Source organism: Lagenorhynchus albirostris, chromosome 11 (assembly GCF_949774975.1).
Source record: "Lagenorhynchus albirostris chromosome 11, mLagAlb1.1, whole genome shotgun sequence".
In the NCBI taxonomy this organism is placed as follows: Eukaryota; Metazoa; Chordata; class Mammalia; order Artiodactyla; family Delphinidae; genus Lagenorhynchus; species Lagenorhynchus albirostris.
This window is the reverse complement of record NC_083105.1, coordinates 71,180,225-71,196,509: the sequence shown is the minus strand read 5'-3', so window position 1 is coordinate 71,196,509 and position 16,285 is coordinate 71,180,225. Positions and strand designations below refer to the sequence as shown.

The 16,285-nt window shown below is 34.7% G+C and overlaps 1 protein-coding gene across 1 annotated transcript in view; it reads left to right on the top strand.

Annotated features, from left to right (window-relative positions):
• The window catches only part of CNTN1 (contactin 1), a 229,815-nt gene that overhangs the window by 163,085 nt on the left and 50,445 nt on the right, over positions 1 to 16,285 (top strand). Inside the window, exons 18-21 of the mRNA XM_060166540.1 lie at positions 932 to 1,002; positions 3,414 to 3,648; positions 5,984 to 6,087; positions 13,244 to 13,430. Of these exons, the coding sequence (XP_060022523.1) occupies positions 932 to 1,002; positions 3,414 to 3,648; positions 5,984 to 6,087; positions 13,244 to 13,430 (597 nt within the window). The remainder of the gene's footprint in view (positions 1 to 931; positions 1,003 to 3,413; positions 3,649 to 5,983; positions 6,088 to 13,243; positions 13,431 to 16,285) is intronic.

Here is a 16,285-nt window from a genome sequence, read left to right as displayed (position 1 = left end):
ATCCAATAAGGTAAAGGCTACAATAAGGTAGAGTACACAAATCTGATAAGATATAGCACCCACCTTGAAGGACTTCCAAGGAGAGAGAATAACTTGGAGAAAAACAAAGAGGCCATTGCACTTGGTAGTTAAAGAAATTTTGTGATTTTTGAGAGAGTGATTTCAGTAATATGAAGTGGAAACAGATTATGGGTTGTTAAAAAGTGATTATGGAGTGAAGTATAAAAATAGTCATATATCATTCTTTGCAGTTCAGTGACAGGAAAGGGTGAGATTAAGAGGAAAACAGTATTACAGGATGATTTTTAAGGCTGGAGAGACTGAAAAGGATAGTCATTACAGTAGAGACTGAAAAATAGAAGGATAATATAAAAAGATGGAAGTAGGTGAGAACTGGAGTCACTGATGGGACAGGGTTCCAGAAGAGATTTAGGCATTGAAAATAAGAGCATAAGAACAGCTCTTTAGAGCTGTTTAGATTTCTGTTTCCAAATATCTCAGGGAAGCATAATCCTATGTTAATGCACATGCACTGTTTCTTAACAGTTATTTGTAGATTGAGGCATAAAACTAACACAACAGTGAGTTGTTAGGTCATAGAGTTCAAAGCGAGCTGTGAAATATTTAACCAATAAAATATGTCTAATCTTTCAAAACCATATTAAATAAAAGGACACAGAAAAAAAAAAGATGGGAAGGCAAATTTGCTTCACTACTTTGTTGAAGGAAACTAGTACATTTCCTGTGGCACTGAACCAATTCTTTTCTTGGCAGTAAAACATTATTACAGCAACTATGTGGCATTGGATCATGTGTGCAGCTTGTCTTTCCTGGTGAAAGAAAACATGTACAGTTTCTAAGTGAATAAGAACTCTAACATAAGAAAATAATTACAGGGCCTCTCATTTGTAGCTTTGTTTATTTGTTTCAGCACCTAATGTGGCTCCTTCAGATGTAGGAGGTGGGGGTGGAAGCAACAGAGAACTGACCATAACATGGGCGGTAAGTGCTAAGAAGTTGCATATGTTAATAGGCTGCTTTACCTACACTTAATCTCAAACCCATTTTGCTTCCTGAAATAAATTGAAATAAAAGACAATGCCCCAAACCCAAACAAGAATAAATTACTAAAATTATTTTTTTTTCTTAAATGCATGCCAGATTTTACCTGGCTTACTATGGCTTAGTGCAATTCTTATACCAAAACAGATTATTGATGCTAAAGTATCTGTAGGTTTAAAGATTAAACAAACATTCAACTCTCTCATTCCAGAGATATTTTGTACTCTCTGTGGCCTGGTAACCCAATTGCAATTCACATTTGCTCTGGACTTTCAGAACTCCAACGATTCAGTTAAAAAATCTTTTGCATCAGCATCTGTTTTAAAATTGGAGCTTGCTTTCTCACTTGAGACTTACTTTCATCACCATGAGTAATCTATCATTAGTCAGTCTTAGAAGTCCCCCCAAAGGACTTGTTATTGAGGTGTCCAAAACATTGTATTAAATTTTTATGACCCAAAGGGGAGTTTTTTTTCAGAGACTATGATGTCTGGAAAACAATGCGTCTTAGCTGAATTTTTGAAGTGAGAGAGATACTGGGGGTGGGAAAGGCTTTGGTAACGTAGATTTGCCTGAATTAGACATCTGGCATTTATCTAGGTAACATGTTTTGTATAGCTCTATGTATCCGTTAAATATTTTTAGTATTTAATCACTGCAGAAAGTCAAAGAACACAACTAAGGCTCCAAAGGATTCTGAGAACTACAGGAAAAATGACAGGTTTTATTCTTTACATGAGTTAAATTGATTTATATAATAAATGGATATTTAGCAGAAATTGACTTCACTCTGTGCTCTGTAGTCATATTTTATACTTGGCATTTAAATCACATTTTTAAGTAAGATTTAGAAAAAAATTGCCTTTTCTTCATTCAAATCTCAAATGATTTGTCAGTTCTAGTGTCAGTGTATCACACAAAAGTAAAGATATTGGGAAAATTTTAACATCTTCCTCCTTTCTTTAGGCTTGATTTTCTTAAACTGTGTAGATATGTGCGTCACAATAAGATGAGGAGCTTGTCAAAAAATTCAGAATTGGGAATTCCTATTTCAAAAATTTGAAATCAATTCTCTGAGACTAGGACCTGAGAATCACTAATTTTTGAAAACTCCATAGCTAATTCTGATCTACTAAATTGCAAAAACTAAGTATAGAACTATCAATAAGAAAAAATATTTAAATTATGGTGGGAATGTTAGGCTATTCTATTAATAATGTAAAATCATATTTTGTACATCCTTGTGATCATGCTTCAGGATTTCTATATTGTGCAAACAAGAACAACTTCTTTTCCCTTTGACCTTTGTACATTTACAGACATTCCTGTTTAACCTATGGATATTCAAGCTACTGTGTTGTATTTAGTTCAAGGTTTTTCCTCAAGACACCGTAACTTTGATATTCTGGTGAAAAAAGTCAATATACAATGGGCACATTTACTTTATTGGCTAAAAAAGACTAAATGATGGATACTCAGTAGAACTTGCTTTGAGTCAGTATTTATAAATAATGGATTGTTAGGGCTGACACAGACTTCTTTTATTGAGCAATTGTTATATAATAATAACTCTGAGAAAATAATGCAAAACAGAGCTCTTACTTCAGCCCTGGAGTCAGACGGGAACTATAGCCAGCCTCCTGCAGATCAGTGCAATGTTATCCCTTCCTCCTTTCGCATTCTTTTTCCTCTGACCAGTTTCTATTGCTTGGTTACAATACAGATATTCCAGAGTATTGTTAACTGTCTTACCATAGCCTTTCAACTCTAAAGAAATTCATTTACTTATCCATTGAATAAATACTACTTGAGGCTTTGTTCTAGAGTCTAGGTAAATGAAACTGACAATAACCCTGCCCTCATGAAACTTATGTTATACTAGTGGAGAGAGACAGTAAAGTAGACAATAAGTAGAATATGTACTGTAGATCATTATTATTGTATTAAAGAGAAAAAAATAAAGTGGGGGGATTCTATATGGATTATTGCAGAGTCTTGAAATGGCAGATCCTGTGGCCAGGGAAAACATCAAGTGGCTTTTTAACCTCAAGAAAGTGAGAGAGGGACCTTCTGACAAATGGGAAAGCATCCTAGAAGGAAGGAACTGAAAGTAAAAAAAACCAGAGTGGGAGCCCCCGTGGGGTGTTCCAGAAATAACGAATTTGGTAAATGAAGTCACCACATGTTGGAGCACATTTGTGCCCTGGCCTTTTCAGGCAGCTCTCACTTACGAACTAAGAATGTTTTTACAGAAAGCATGCTTCCATGTGTAGCATATTTATTGTTTGCATAGTATTTTCCTCGTGTTAACCGTATTGCTTAAACCTATTAAATATTTCAATTTCTTTCAGCCTTTGTCAAGAGAATACCACTACGGCAACAATTTTGGTTACATAGTGGCATTTAAGCCATTTGATGGGGAAGAATGGAAAAAAGTGACAGTTACTAACCCAGATACTGGCCGCTACGTTCATAAAGATGAGACCATGCGCCCTTCCACTGCATTTCAAGTCAAAGTCAAAGCTTTCAACAACAAAGGAGATGGACCATACAGCCTCACAGCCGTCATCCACTCCGCACAAGATGGTAGGTGAAAGAAAGACCCCACTGACCTGATGAGGGATTGTTTCTCCAGTAGGCATTTTGTTTGCTGTCTTTCGAGCCTACTTATTAAGATCTTTTTAAGATACCACACATTTTGTAAATGAGTTAGTAAATTTTGAGCCAAATTAAAATGTCAGTCTCTTTATTTAAATGACAGGAACGTTGCCAAAATCTCTTTCATTCTTCTGATCATGTTTATGGTAGTTAGGAAATCTCCACTAAAATCCTTGGCTTAGACTGCTGTTCCTGGACTCTTGACTATAATTTTGCAGTCAGAAATTCTCCAGACTTGATGGAATCTTAACATACACTTTTTTTGGATAAAATTTCTTCTTTTAACTCAAAATTGTGTATTGTATCATTTATGTAACTTCTTTTGTCATTACAGTAGCATGCTAGAATTTCATTAAAGTAAACTTAGGCAGAATTCTATGAAAAAGGAGTCAGAAAGCAAGTAGAAATTTTTTTCTTGGAAAGAAAAAAAGATATCTGAAAGGCTATTCAGGGGAAAAAAAATACAGATACTGGCTCTTTGTTTTTCTAGAAACTTTAACTGAACTGAGCATGCTTCTGGAGGACTTTATATATCTCTGCTAAATGATACATATTTTTATATTAAACTTAATTACATTGATTTCTATGATTTCCCATTTAAGCTACTACACTTTTTTATTATTTATTTTCCTATTTAAAAAAGTAAGACTTCCTTATTATACCTTTGTACTCACATGCATTATGCAAATAATTAATGGCTAGAAAGGCAAGTAGAGATTTTCGTTGCCTTCTGACCTAACACATTTGTGCTTGGACAAGTTTCCCTTTGCACATGTGTGAGAAGTAAAAATGGAAGGTTTTAAAACTTAAAACTATGTGAAGTACTCTTCTGATCTCTTAGAGGAAAAACACTATCTATTAATTTACCCAATTTACACTAATTTTAGTCCACAATAAACATTTAGCTATCCCTTAGAATTTATGCTCTTCAGTCATAGAGTTATTAGCTTTCATATTTGTTAAAAATTTAATATCTATTCAAATCATCCCATGATCTTTACTTTAAATACAAACATGAAAGACAATCATATATATGTATATATGTTTACACACACATAAACACGTGCATACTTTTCTAAAGTTAGCTCAATGAAATACATAGAAAGAATAACAAGTAGAAATTTCTAAGTTAATAATCAATTCAGGACTATTTAATCCTGAGTAATTAATCCCACATTTTCTACACTCATTCTGATTTGGCAGAAGTATGATAACTTGACTCAATAGTTTGAACAACTTAAGTACGTCTCACAGAGAAAATGAAAGTGTAAAGCATTTTACAAGTTACCTTCTCACCCAATATGATTTTTTTTTTTTACTCGATGCTAAAGTAATCAGGCAAAAGCCATGCTTGTCATCTCTTTGGTTATGGCCATCTGTATTTAATTACATTTCTTTCCTAAATATTTCATGAGTCTCATAAAACGTGCGTGTGACAAAATTTGTTTAAGTGTTCATCTTCACTGCTACTGCTAAGAAATCAGTCACAGTGCCACACGTTTACCTTGATTTGGAAAGACGACAGTGTTCATGTGCAGGACATTTAGGCATAAAAGAGGATTATGGCTTGTTAATAAAAGACAATAAAAACTGATCCCTCCTGCTTAAGATTTCCTTAGTTACTTTGTGTAATTTTTGTAAGGGATGTAAATTCCTTTTTTTTTTCACTGAACAGAGCCTTTTGATACATATTTGACTAGATGCCCAGTTGGACAATTAGACTTATAAAGGCTTTCCTGAGCACAAGAAGCGGTGGATGTCACAACTTGTTTCAAAGGATCTTAAAAAAAAAAAAAAAATCTTAGCTTAAACATAAAAGAAAAAGAGGCTGTATAAAGCTGTATATCTCTATATATACAGCTGTATATAAAGCTGTATATCTTTAGCTCATATTAAATAGGAAGTGTGAGAGAGTTGAAAATTAATTGTAATGACTAATTTTCTATAATAAATACCAAATTTCCTATCTTTGACAATATAGAGTTGATAAGCTAAACATAATAAATTTTAATTTGCATCCACAGGCTTTCATAAACAGGTTAGTTAAAAGAAATACAAAAATATTAGTATGGTTCTTGCTCACAGATATCAGAGAAATCCTTATGGATTTCCATATTTTGTATAAGTGTTTGTATATATGTGCATGTATATGTATCTGTTTGTATTAACATTCATGTATATGAATATGTGTGTGTGCATGTATTACTGATGACCACGAAATAAGCATCTTACATAAGAATGTAATGTTCTCATCAAATTTCAGCTCCCAGTGAAGCCCCAACAGCAGTAGGCGTAAAAGTCTTATCGTCTTCTGAGATATCTGTTCATTGGGAGCATGTTGTAGAAAAAATAGTGGAAAGCTATCAGGTGAGTTCAATTTTTACCAAACTAAATACACTTGCTCATAATTATCAGCATACCTTTTCAAATATGTTGCATCTCTCAACGTTCTGTGTCCTTCTGATATATGTGACAACTAACACTATATTCTCTGTGTTTAATATGTTGGATATTATTAACTAACTTATGAGTAAAGCAGGGGTTCCAAACTGACTTATCTATAAGAGATGTAGAGTCCTGTGTGTAGGTAAACAATTGGCCAAAATAAAAACTAAGGTAATAACACTCGGGCTTAAGCACAATCTTTTGAAACAACCTTTCTCATAAAATGCTGGTAAATCTCCAGTTTTCGGGAAATCATTTTAGTAGTTTGGTAATTTAATTTTTTTTACCCTATTTGACTCATTAGTTCCACTTCCAAAAAGCCCTCCAAAGGAAACACTTCTAAATATACTAAATATGTATCCTATCATGTTATCTATGAAGGCAGAAAATTGACAACATTCAAAATGTCTCAAAGGAAACTTCCTTCAAAATAAGTCTTAAAAGTGTAGTAGGATTTATCCAGAAGGATAGGGGAGGACTTGTCTTAGTCAACGGAAATAAGACCTGGGGAATTGAAGCTAGTTCTGCTGGGATCTTTAATATGAAATTTAGACTTGATTTTGTAGGAAAAGTGAAGTCGTCTCATATTTTTAAGCACAAAGAGTGAAAATTAAGAGGAACTGACATCGTCCTACCTTTGCAGATGAGAAAATGGATGCCAAAGAGATTCAACAACTGTCCTTAGTTAGCGCTAATATACTCAAATAAAGTGCTGCAACCTGGCTTTCTCAAGACCCTGTTTCTGAGATAGAACCACAAAAGCAGCCCCCGGTTTTAAGTTTTAAACTCACAAGCTAACCGGAAGCTTTTTTTCTTGGTATCATAGGTTATGATTTGGGTAGATGTTAAAGTGTTTTCAGATCATCTTTGCAAGTGATCAGCTGAAGTTGTCACCAAGAGAGTGGAATTATAAGAGTGGACTGTGAAGTTTGAATATTCATAACTTATTAAACTTACATTTGCATCTGGTAGAAAAGAAATGGAAATGGAAAAGAGAGAGAAATTCACTAGATGTTAGAAAGCCCTGTAATAAATAAGTCTGAGATATCTTGGGAGAACACATCAATATTTAGAGCTTTCAAGCCATATTTTGGACTTAGGATTTCTTCTTTTTTTAATATTATTCATTTGTAAGCAACAAAATAGAGAAAAAAATGATTATTTAATCTATAACCCATGCATTAACTCAAAGTGCTAAAGATGTATTATTACTTTGCTAAAAACATGCCACAGAAATAGATATTTTCTTTGTCTGAGAATTATATGTTGACTATTTTATAACTTCTGACATGCAGAGTAAAATGGAAATATGAGATGTGAAACAATGCACTGGCACCAGTGAATTTAGACAATAATCAGAATATACACTCTTGATGCGGAATAAGCTAAGTAGAGGATTCTCAATTAAATAGCAAAAAATAATCTTAACAGCTAAGATTTTCTCAAATGATCAAAAACCGTATGCCGTGGAGAAGTTTAGTTTCACAGATTTCTGACGTTTCACAACTCCATACTAGAAAATTATGAGCTCTGCTGCTGAACAGACGTGGGGTTATCTCTCAGCTCTGTCACTTAGAAACTTTGTGGAAAATTTATTCAAACTTTCTGGGCCCTAGTTTCCTCACGTTTTAAGCTGAGAGTAATCAATGCCTCATATCCTGTTGTGTGGAATAAATGAAATAACCTGTGTTTAACGCTTTTCCCTGTTTTATATCATTGGACATTTGAAGACAATGATGACGATGATGATGATGACAATGATGATAATATTAATAATGATAAGAATGATAATATTTGTTGAGCCCTATGATGTCAAACATTTAATTAAGCTCATCGTATTGAATCCACACAATCCCAGGAGATAAACACTATTATTTTCTCCATTTTAAAGGTGAAGAACTTGAAGTTAAAAACATTTATCTGAGTAATAATTGGTATAAACTGACTTGAACCTAGGTCTTGCCTCTCCAGAGGATGGTCAATTAAAAATGTTGGAAGGGCTTCCCTGGTGGCGCAGTGGTTGAGAGTCCGCCTGCCGATGTGGGGGACACGGGTTCGTGCCCCGGTCCGGGAGGATCCCACATGCCGCGGAGCGGCTGGGCCTGTGAGCCCTGGCCGCTGAGGCTGCGTGTCCGGAGCCTGTGCTCCGCAACGGGAGAGGCCACAACAGTGAGAGGCCACGTACCGCAAAAAAAAAAAAAAAAAAAAAAAATGTTGGAAATAAATCATAGAATTATTGTTTCCATTTATTCTTTCTTTAAAAAGCCTTTAAGTCTTTCATACAGAGCTTTAAATATCAAAGAGACAAGCATGAAAGCTTAAAAGAGAAAATCTGTAACATTTATTCTCCTGTAAGAAAATGCCCCTTTATGGGGGAAAAGCTTGACTCACTATAATGCGGTTATTGTTACTATTTTTAGATGTGAAGGAAGAAGCCGGTAGTTTAACAAGATAGACGATCAAGAAAACTAATATCCTACTGCACTTCCCATGATAATGTACTATGGGTCTAAGTTATAAAGAAACAGAGAAAAAAAGCAGGACATTAATAAAATAAGATAAATTAAAAGTTGGAAAAGCCCAAGTCCTGTGTGATTGACCCCATCTCAAGGTTAATTTCCTGACATTTCAAGTGAGAACTGTTGGCAATTGGATTTAAAAAAATCCCTTGTGGTTTTAAAGTGTATCTTGTAGAAAGTTTAAGTTTTATTCTTTTCCCCCCCTGGCCTAGTTAAAGAGCTCCCCACTTTTAATCTTAATTTCCTGCAGTGTAAGTGAACTAGAAGAATGCAAGAAGTATTTCTTATCAAAGGCTTATTAGAAATTTGGGCTCCTGCCCAGGAATCCACAAAAGACTTAGTTTATTCACCCAGCAGGTAATGAATTCACTTAATGAAAACAAGTAAAATATTCTATCAGGAATAATAAATACAAAACCCTTAGCAGCTGAATTGGAGATTAATGCTGATGATTGATTTCACAACTACCTTAAAAGATTAACCATCCTGAGTAGTTTACACAGATGTCTTTAAAAGTTAAATTATTATGGTGAGCATAAGCTCATATTTAGGAAGTGCTGTATTTTCTTATTTTGGAGAAGGCATCTATCTTCATCTGGATCTCCCCAAAGCAAAGTCTGACACACAGGTATAGAAGAAGTTAGTTCTTCTATAGTTTTTGTTGTTATTGTTGTTTGTTTTAAATATGATCCCAGGGAGCAGATATGAGGAAAAAGCAGAATGAACAGGAGAGGGTTAGAAAAATGCTTTATCTTGTTGGCAACCACTGTGGGCACTGGTACTCCATCCCTTGTGATCTTTAAGGAGCTTCATAAATGTGGTTGAGAATTACCCCACATAGAATGAAAGGGGAAGCGTTCATCCACTGCTATTCCCCATTGGTTAAGAGTGGCCCCAGGGGCATCACCTCCCCTCCCTGCATTGATTGCAGGACAAGGTTCACACTGCAGCATCAAGGATGACCCAAGACAGGGAGTGAGAAGTTAGCAGCAATAGCAGAGGAAAACTGCTAACTGGTAGTACTTATGGGAAGCTGGTTGAAGCCTACATAGAATTGTTTGGTTCCTGCACCAATGGCTAGAATAAAAAAGAATTTTGAATAGGTTCCAAGAAGTGTGAGAATACAGATTTTGAGTGATATATATTATTACTATTCCTAACCCATAGAATGTACTAATACTTGAATTAGTCTGGGATCTGGATAATATAAAGTTATTATATAATATCTCTTTTAGATATTTTTCACTTAAATAACCGTATTTAGATTTTTTTCCTAAAAACTGTATTAAATCCATAACAAAAGAATATTCAGCTCTCAGAAGATATTTTTTTCAGAAAATTCAGAATTTGAAGAAGAAAGTTTGGAAATCTGATACAAAAGTTTACTGAAGTGGAAAATAATAAAATGGAGCAAGCCTAATTTTCAAAAGTACTAAATATCTTTAAATACTTCCACAATTGTAACATCCAGGTTTTATTCTAAGCCTCTTTGGAGAAAATGAGATTAAAGAGCTGTTTTTCCTACAAATTTCTTAAATTTTCCTCGGAAAGGATATAACTATTATCTTTGTACAAAAGTACTTCATTGTAGTTCATAAATGTATGGAAATTATAATTATTCTTTGTTATATGATATAGCCCTTTTTCTGAGGCTTTTCTTTTCAGCTTCCCAATACTGTTATAAAGAGTAAATTTTCTTGGGACAAAATTATACACTTAGATCATCCTATCAAATACATTAGTAATTTTATGTGGACTTAAACATTTTGATTTCTTACTTTATTTATAAAGATCTATGGAGGAAAAAAACATGTTTGCTTGGTTCACTACCATATTCCTAGCATCTAGCACATAGCTGGTACAAAGTAGATACCCAGAAAATATTTGTTCAATATTTGTTCAATGAATGAATGAGTGCCATACATCAAATGCAGTCCTATGTACACAGCATTCGAAATAATGAATACCTGTCCTCAAGGAGTTTATAACCTAGCAATAGTAGAGACCAGTAATGGGGTAATTCCATAATTGTTTAATAAGCACTAAGCTAAGTTAACACTAGACATGGGGTGTTGTGGAGATTTTAGGAACATGTAAATAAAGAGTTAAATTTATATAATGCCACAGTGTTAAATAGAAATAAATACACTATATGTTGCTCTAGCATGTGAAAATGAATTTATGGTCTGCTGTCCATAAAGCAGGACCTGCTTCATTTATTTATTTTTTTCCACTAGTTCATCCAGGCTGCCTTTTGGTCTCCCTAGTGATTAATCAAAAGGAGTGCATTTGTTCTGCTGCATGACTACAGGTTCAACCCTTCACTCCAAACAACTTTCTCACAGATTAATATTGGTTCTTCACCACAATGGGCCACTTACTGCAGGGATCAAACACAGTGGTCCAAATTATCTATTTGGAAATTATTTCTAAGTGCATGGCCAGTGCCTAGTTCAGATGAAAAATAATAATAATGCTACATTTTACATATATCCACTATTTATTTTAGAATTCTTTGAAAACATTGCAAGTTAAATCTAAAGGTATGCTTTAAATTAAGGAGAGACAGATTATTCAGCCAAAATAATTTTGTATCAGATGCTTTCATTAGTAGAGGTTTAAAATACTGTAAAAGTGTCTGTAAAAAATCTCATATTCTAAAATAAGAAAGTCAGAGATTATTTGATACACTCACTAACTCTCTCTGTTCCCTAGTTACCAGGGCATAACTAAGGCACTGCTTAAATTTATTGTGAATTTCAATGGAGACTGTGTAATATAGATCCCTGCCAAAATCAGATGAATAAAATAATTGACCATTTAAGATATAGATGCAAAGAGTAAATTAAAGAAAATTTTGTTCTTTCCTTTTGTATTGCCAAAATGCCTCATGGAATTTTGGGTAAACTGTCAAAAAAGTTTGTCACTTTAAGTCCTCATTTTAATACTTAGTGTCTTTTAGAAATGGTCTAGTTAAAAATCTTCTCCTCTTTAAACGGGATAGAAAAGTTGTTATAATGAATGAATAAAATTTTAAAATGTGCTCTCAGTCAACAAGTATCCACATAAAAATGTCTGAACCTCGGGGACGTCAGTTTTGATTGCTATAAAACAGGCTAAATACTACCATTATTGGTTTGTTGAGAAAATAATACACATGGATGATCCTACTTTAGTACCTGGCATTTCACTAGAATATAAATGTTCATTTTATTTCTCTTCAGTCAAGCAGTGGAAGAGGCCTTACATGTCACACAGTTCAAATTTCCACTAAAATATAGGCCATCTTCCTCCTTCTCAGATGAATGTAGGCACTGCCTGGATGCTTCCAACACCAGGAAACTCATGCCTTCACAAGGAGGGTCCCATCCTCATAAAGTCTTTTCTCTGCCAACTGAGATCTGCCTTTGGAGCCGCTTGTAATATTCCACTTCCTCGGTTCTGAAGCCATCCTTCTGGTCAGAGGACAGAAAAGCCAAAGAGATTCCATCAAAACTATTAGGAAATATATTATATTAGGAAATATATATATATATATTTCCTAATATATTTCCTAATATATTATATATATATTATATATAATATATTATATATAATATATATATTATATTATATATATATAATATATATATTATATTATATTATAGATATATAATATATATATTATATTATATTATATTATATATAATATAATATATTCCTAATATATTTCCTAATATATTATATATATAATATATATATATAATATATATATAATATATTAGGAAATATATTTATATATATATATAATATATATATAATATATTAGGAAATATATTTATAACTGAGATGTAATTATAGATTTTTAACCAATAAAACAGCCTTATTGGAAGAATGAATATTATAATTCATAGCTTTTACTTAAACTTTAAGAGACAAGGAAGGCTGTCATTGATATGCTAGTTGGTAAAAGTAATCATTTCTAATCACAACATGAATGAAATTTTTTAAACCTTATTTTAAAGATAACTTCTACAACTAATCAAGTTATTAGGTATAATATTTCTTTGATATCTGGCCTCTATATAAGTTCAAAGGAAATAATTTTATATACATACTTCTGAAATAAGCTGGCAGAAAGTAATTAAGCTAGCATGTTTTAGGCCTCATGACTATTTTTGTTTATCAATGGCTCTTAACAAATTTGCAATCATGTAAACACAAATAAAGCTGGAAATAAATTATATAAATTATTGTGGTAAATACTTCCAAACAGAAACCAGTTTTATAGTTTGAGAGCAAATCTTATGCACATTTTTTTGGCTTTTTCTCTTTTTTCGTCTGTGTGTGACTATTTCAGGCAATGAGGTGAGCCTTTAATTTGCTTTTGACACTTCTGATCAGATATGCATTGTGTGCCTTGCCATTTTCTAAGACTGATAGAAATGTAAGTAACATTAAGTAACATTTGAGAATATGATGCTCAGCCAACATCAAGTGTCAGAACAACTTGAAAAGAATTTTTTGCAACTGAAGTGTCTGAATCATGAAAAAATATTACTCAACTTGTATGTTTGCAGATTCGGTACTGGGCTGTCCATGATAAAGAAGCAGCTGCACACAGAGTGCAAGTCACTAGCCAAGAATACTCTGCCAGGCTGGAGAACCTTCTGCCTGACACCCAGTACTTTATGGAAGTCAGGGCCTGCAATAGCGCAGGGTGTGGACCTCCCAGTGATATGATTGAGACCTTCACCAAGAAAGCACGTGAGTCTCAATATTTGCATTTTATACTTGTCAAAAACTCCCAATTGATTCAGTGATGATGCAGGTATATTTGAGAGAAAATTACTACCTAGCAGTCTGAGCACTTTTGGTTTTCAATTTTAACCTTTAAAATCACACAAGATTTAAAAAAACAAAAACAGAAACAAACAAAAGCATTGATAGTTATTGTAGATGATGAAAAAATGTGGAGAATACCTTCACACATTTAATGTTCCATTACAGAACCTCCCTTTGTAAAAACTGCCCACAAAATTTTGTATCATTAGACAATTAATTTGTTATTGTTTTAAACTTGGTTTTATAGGAATGCATCAACAACATGAGAAAATGAAAATTCTATAATTTTTCTATGCTTTGATTTAAAAACCTTCGTCACTGCACAATGCAAATACAAGTTAAATGTTGTAGCATTATGTTCACTCTCTTATTACTGTATGTTCTCATTGTTAATATAACAAGACCACCTGCCCTGCTCACATTTTTTGTCATACCCATCTCCCTGACTTCACTATGATAGCTCTTTTTTGAACCCAAGTTGAACAGATGGAGGAGGAGAACTTATATTCAGAATTCAGGGAAACTTCACAAGAATTTGAAGACATGATTACCATTAGAGTTTGAAAATTTATGAAATTCACTTGGGGGAAAAGAAAGTTCTAATGAAATAATAGAACATGGTGGTAAGATCCAGGCTTTGGTATCAGACAGGGGTTTCAAATCTGTCTCTATCATTTACTCAATGTGTGACAGTAGACATATTACATCAAATCTTTAAACCTCAACTTTTTAATTTGTAAAAAGAGCATTCATTCCTTTGTTCTTTTTTTAATTTATTCATTCATCAAAAATATGCTACATGCCCAGAACAGGTCTAAGTGTTGACAATACAGAAAGGATGAAGCAAGACCCAGATCCTCTTCTCACAGGCTTTAACAAACTAATGGAAAGAGAAGAAGAGAGAGAGAGAGGGAGAGAAATATGACAAATAAATAAGTATAACAGCAGATGACAGAACAATAAACTGAATAAACAGATAATATGGGAGGAGGAGACCAAGATGGCAGAGTAGAGGACCTGAGCTCACCTCCCCCCATGAACACATTAAAAATACATCTAGACATGGAGCAATTCTCACTGAAAACAAACTGAAGATTGGCAGAAATACTCTTCTACGACCAAGGCTGTAAAGTAATATCCACATGGAGTCAAATAGGAGGGGAGAAGAAGTAATCAGGTTGGGACTCATGACCCTAGTACAGGACATAAAAGAGGAGGGGGATATCACAGAGTCAGAGATCTCCTGGGGAGTGAGGGCTTTGAGCCACATATCAGACACCCCAACCCTGGGGTCCAACACCAAGAAGATGAGTCCCCATAGCAGATTAAACCACCAGTGAGACTTACAAGAGGGCTGTAGAAAACAAGACTCCACTCACGAAGAGTGTGCACACACAGTTGCTTACTCCTGGTAACAAAAGAGAGGAATCAGATTGAAAATCCTCTGATGGCTTTCCTTGGGCTTTCCCAGCATGTGTCCCAATCTGCACCAGTTGCCTTCTTCAGAAAAGTTCCCAGATAGGACAAAGGCTACATTGCCAAGGAGAGTGTGCAGCTGTGGGGGAAGGAACTGGAAAAGAAACAGCACTGCATCTGAATGGGGCAAGGATAGCCATTACTTGTGCTCACAGAGGCTCCGAATTGGGAGCTGTCTCAAGCTCTGACTGGCTTGCCAGGACTGTCTTATCACATGCTCTGGCCTGCACTGGGCACCCACTCTGGCCCCCTTGCTCTAGCACTGCTCCCCTCTGAGGCAATGATTCTGTTGCTGTGGGGAGGGAGAAGACACATTTAGAGGGAATGGAACCAGCTTAGACCTGAACCTCAGGGCTTCTGCTCCAGCACCTTGGGACTCAAAACTGCCCCCAGTAAGGTGGTGATAGCCACTGAGCATAGGAGAAGCTCCAGTCAGTACACACCTGGCTCTAGATCTAGTCCTTCTGTCTCCAGCCCCACATTCCAGCAGAATGGTAGTTACCAGCACACTGTAAGAGGAGATGTGACCCATGCTCGCTTCAGATCCAGTTCTCCCACCAAAGCCACTGGACACACAAAGATTGATAGGGTCACTACAACACAAGAACACTCCTTCAAGAACTGAATAGTTAAATGTTTCACCTAATTTCAAAGAGACTGAGAAAGTTAAATATGAAGACAGAGAAATTAGTTTCAAACAAAAGAAAAAGAAAAGAACCTCTGTAAAAAAACAACTAATGAAGCAGAGATAAAGAGTTTAAAGCATTAGTAATAAGAATGCTAACTGAACTTGGGAAAAGAATAGATGAAGACAGTGAAGATCTTAACTAGGAATTAGAAAATGTTAAAAAGAACAAGTCACAACTGAAGAATGCAATAACTGAAATGAAAAACACTAGATGGAATTAGCAGCTGACTACATGATACAGAAGAACACATAAGCAATCTGGACGATAGAATAATGGAAATAATCCAATCAGAACAGCAAAAGAAAAACATATTTTAAAAAATTGAGAACAGTTTAAGGGACCTCTGTGACAATATCAAGCATACTAACATTTTTTAAAATTTATTTATTTATTTTTGGCTGTGTTGGGTCTTTGTTTCTGTGAGAGGGCTTTCTCTAGTTGCGGCGAGCAGGGGCCACACTTCGTCTCGGTGCACGGGACTCTCACTGTTGTGGCCTCTATTGTTGCAGAGCACAAGCTTCAGACGTGCAGGCTCAGTAGTTGTGGCTCACAGGCCTAGTTGCTCCGCGGCATGTGGGATCTTCCCAGACCAGGGCTCAAACCCGTGTCCCC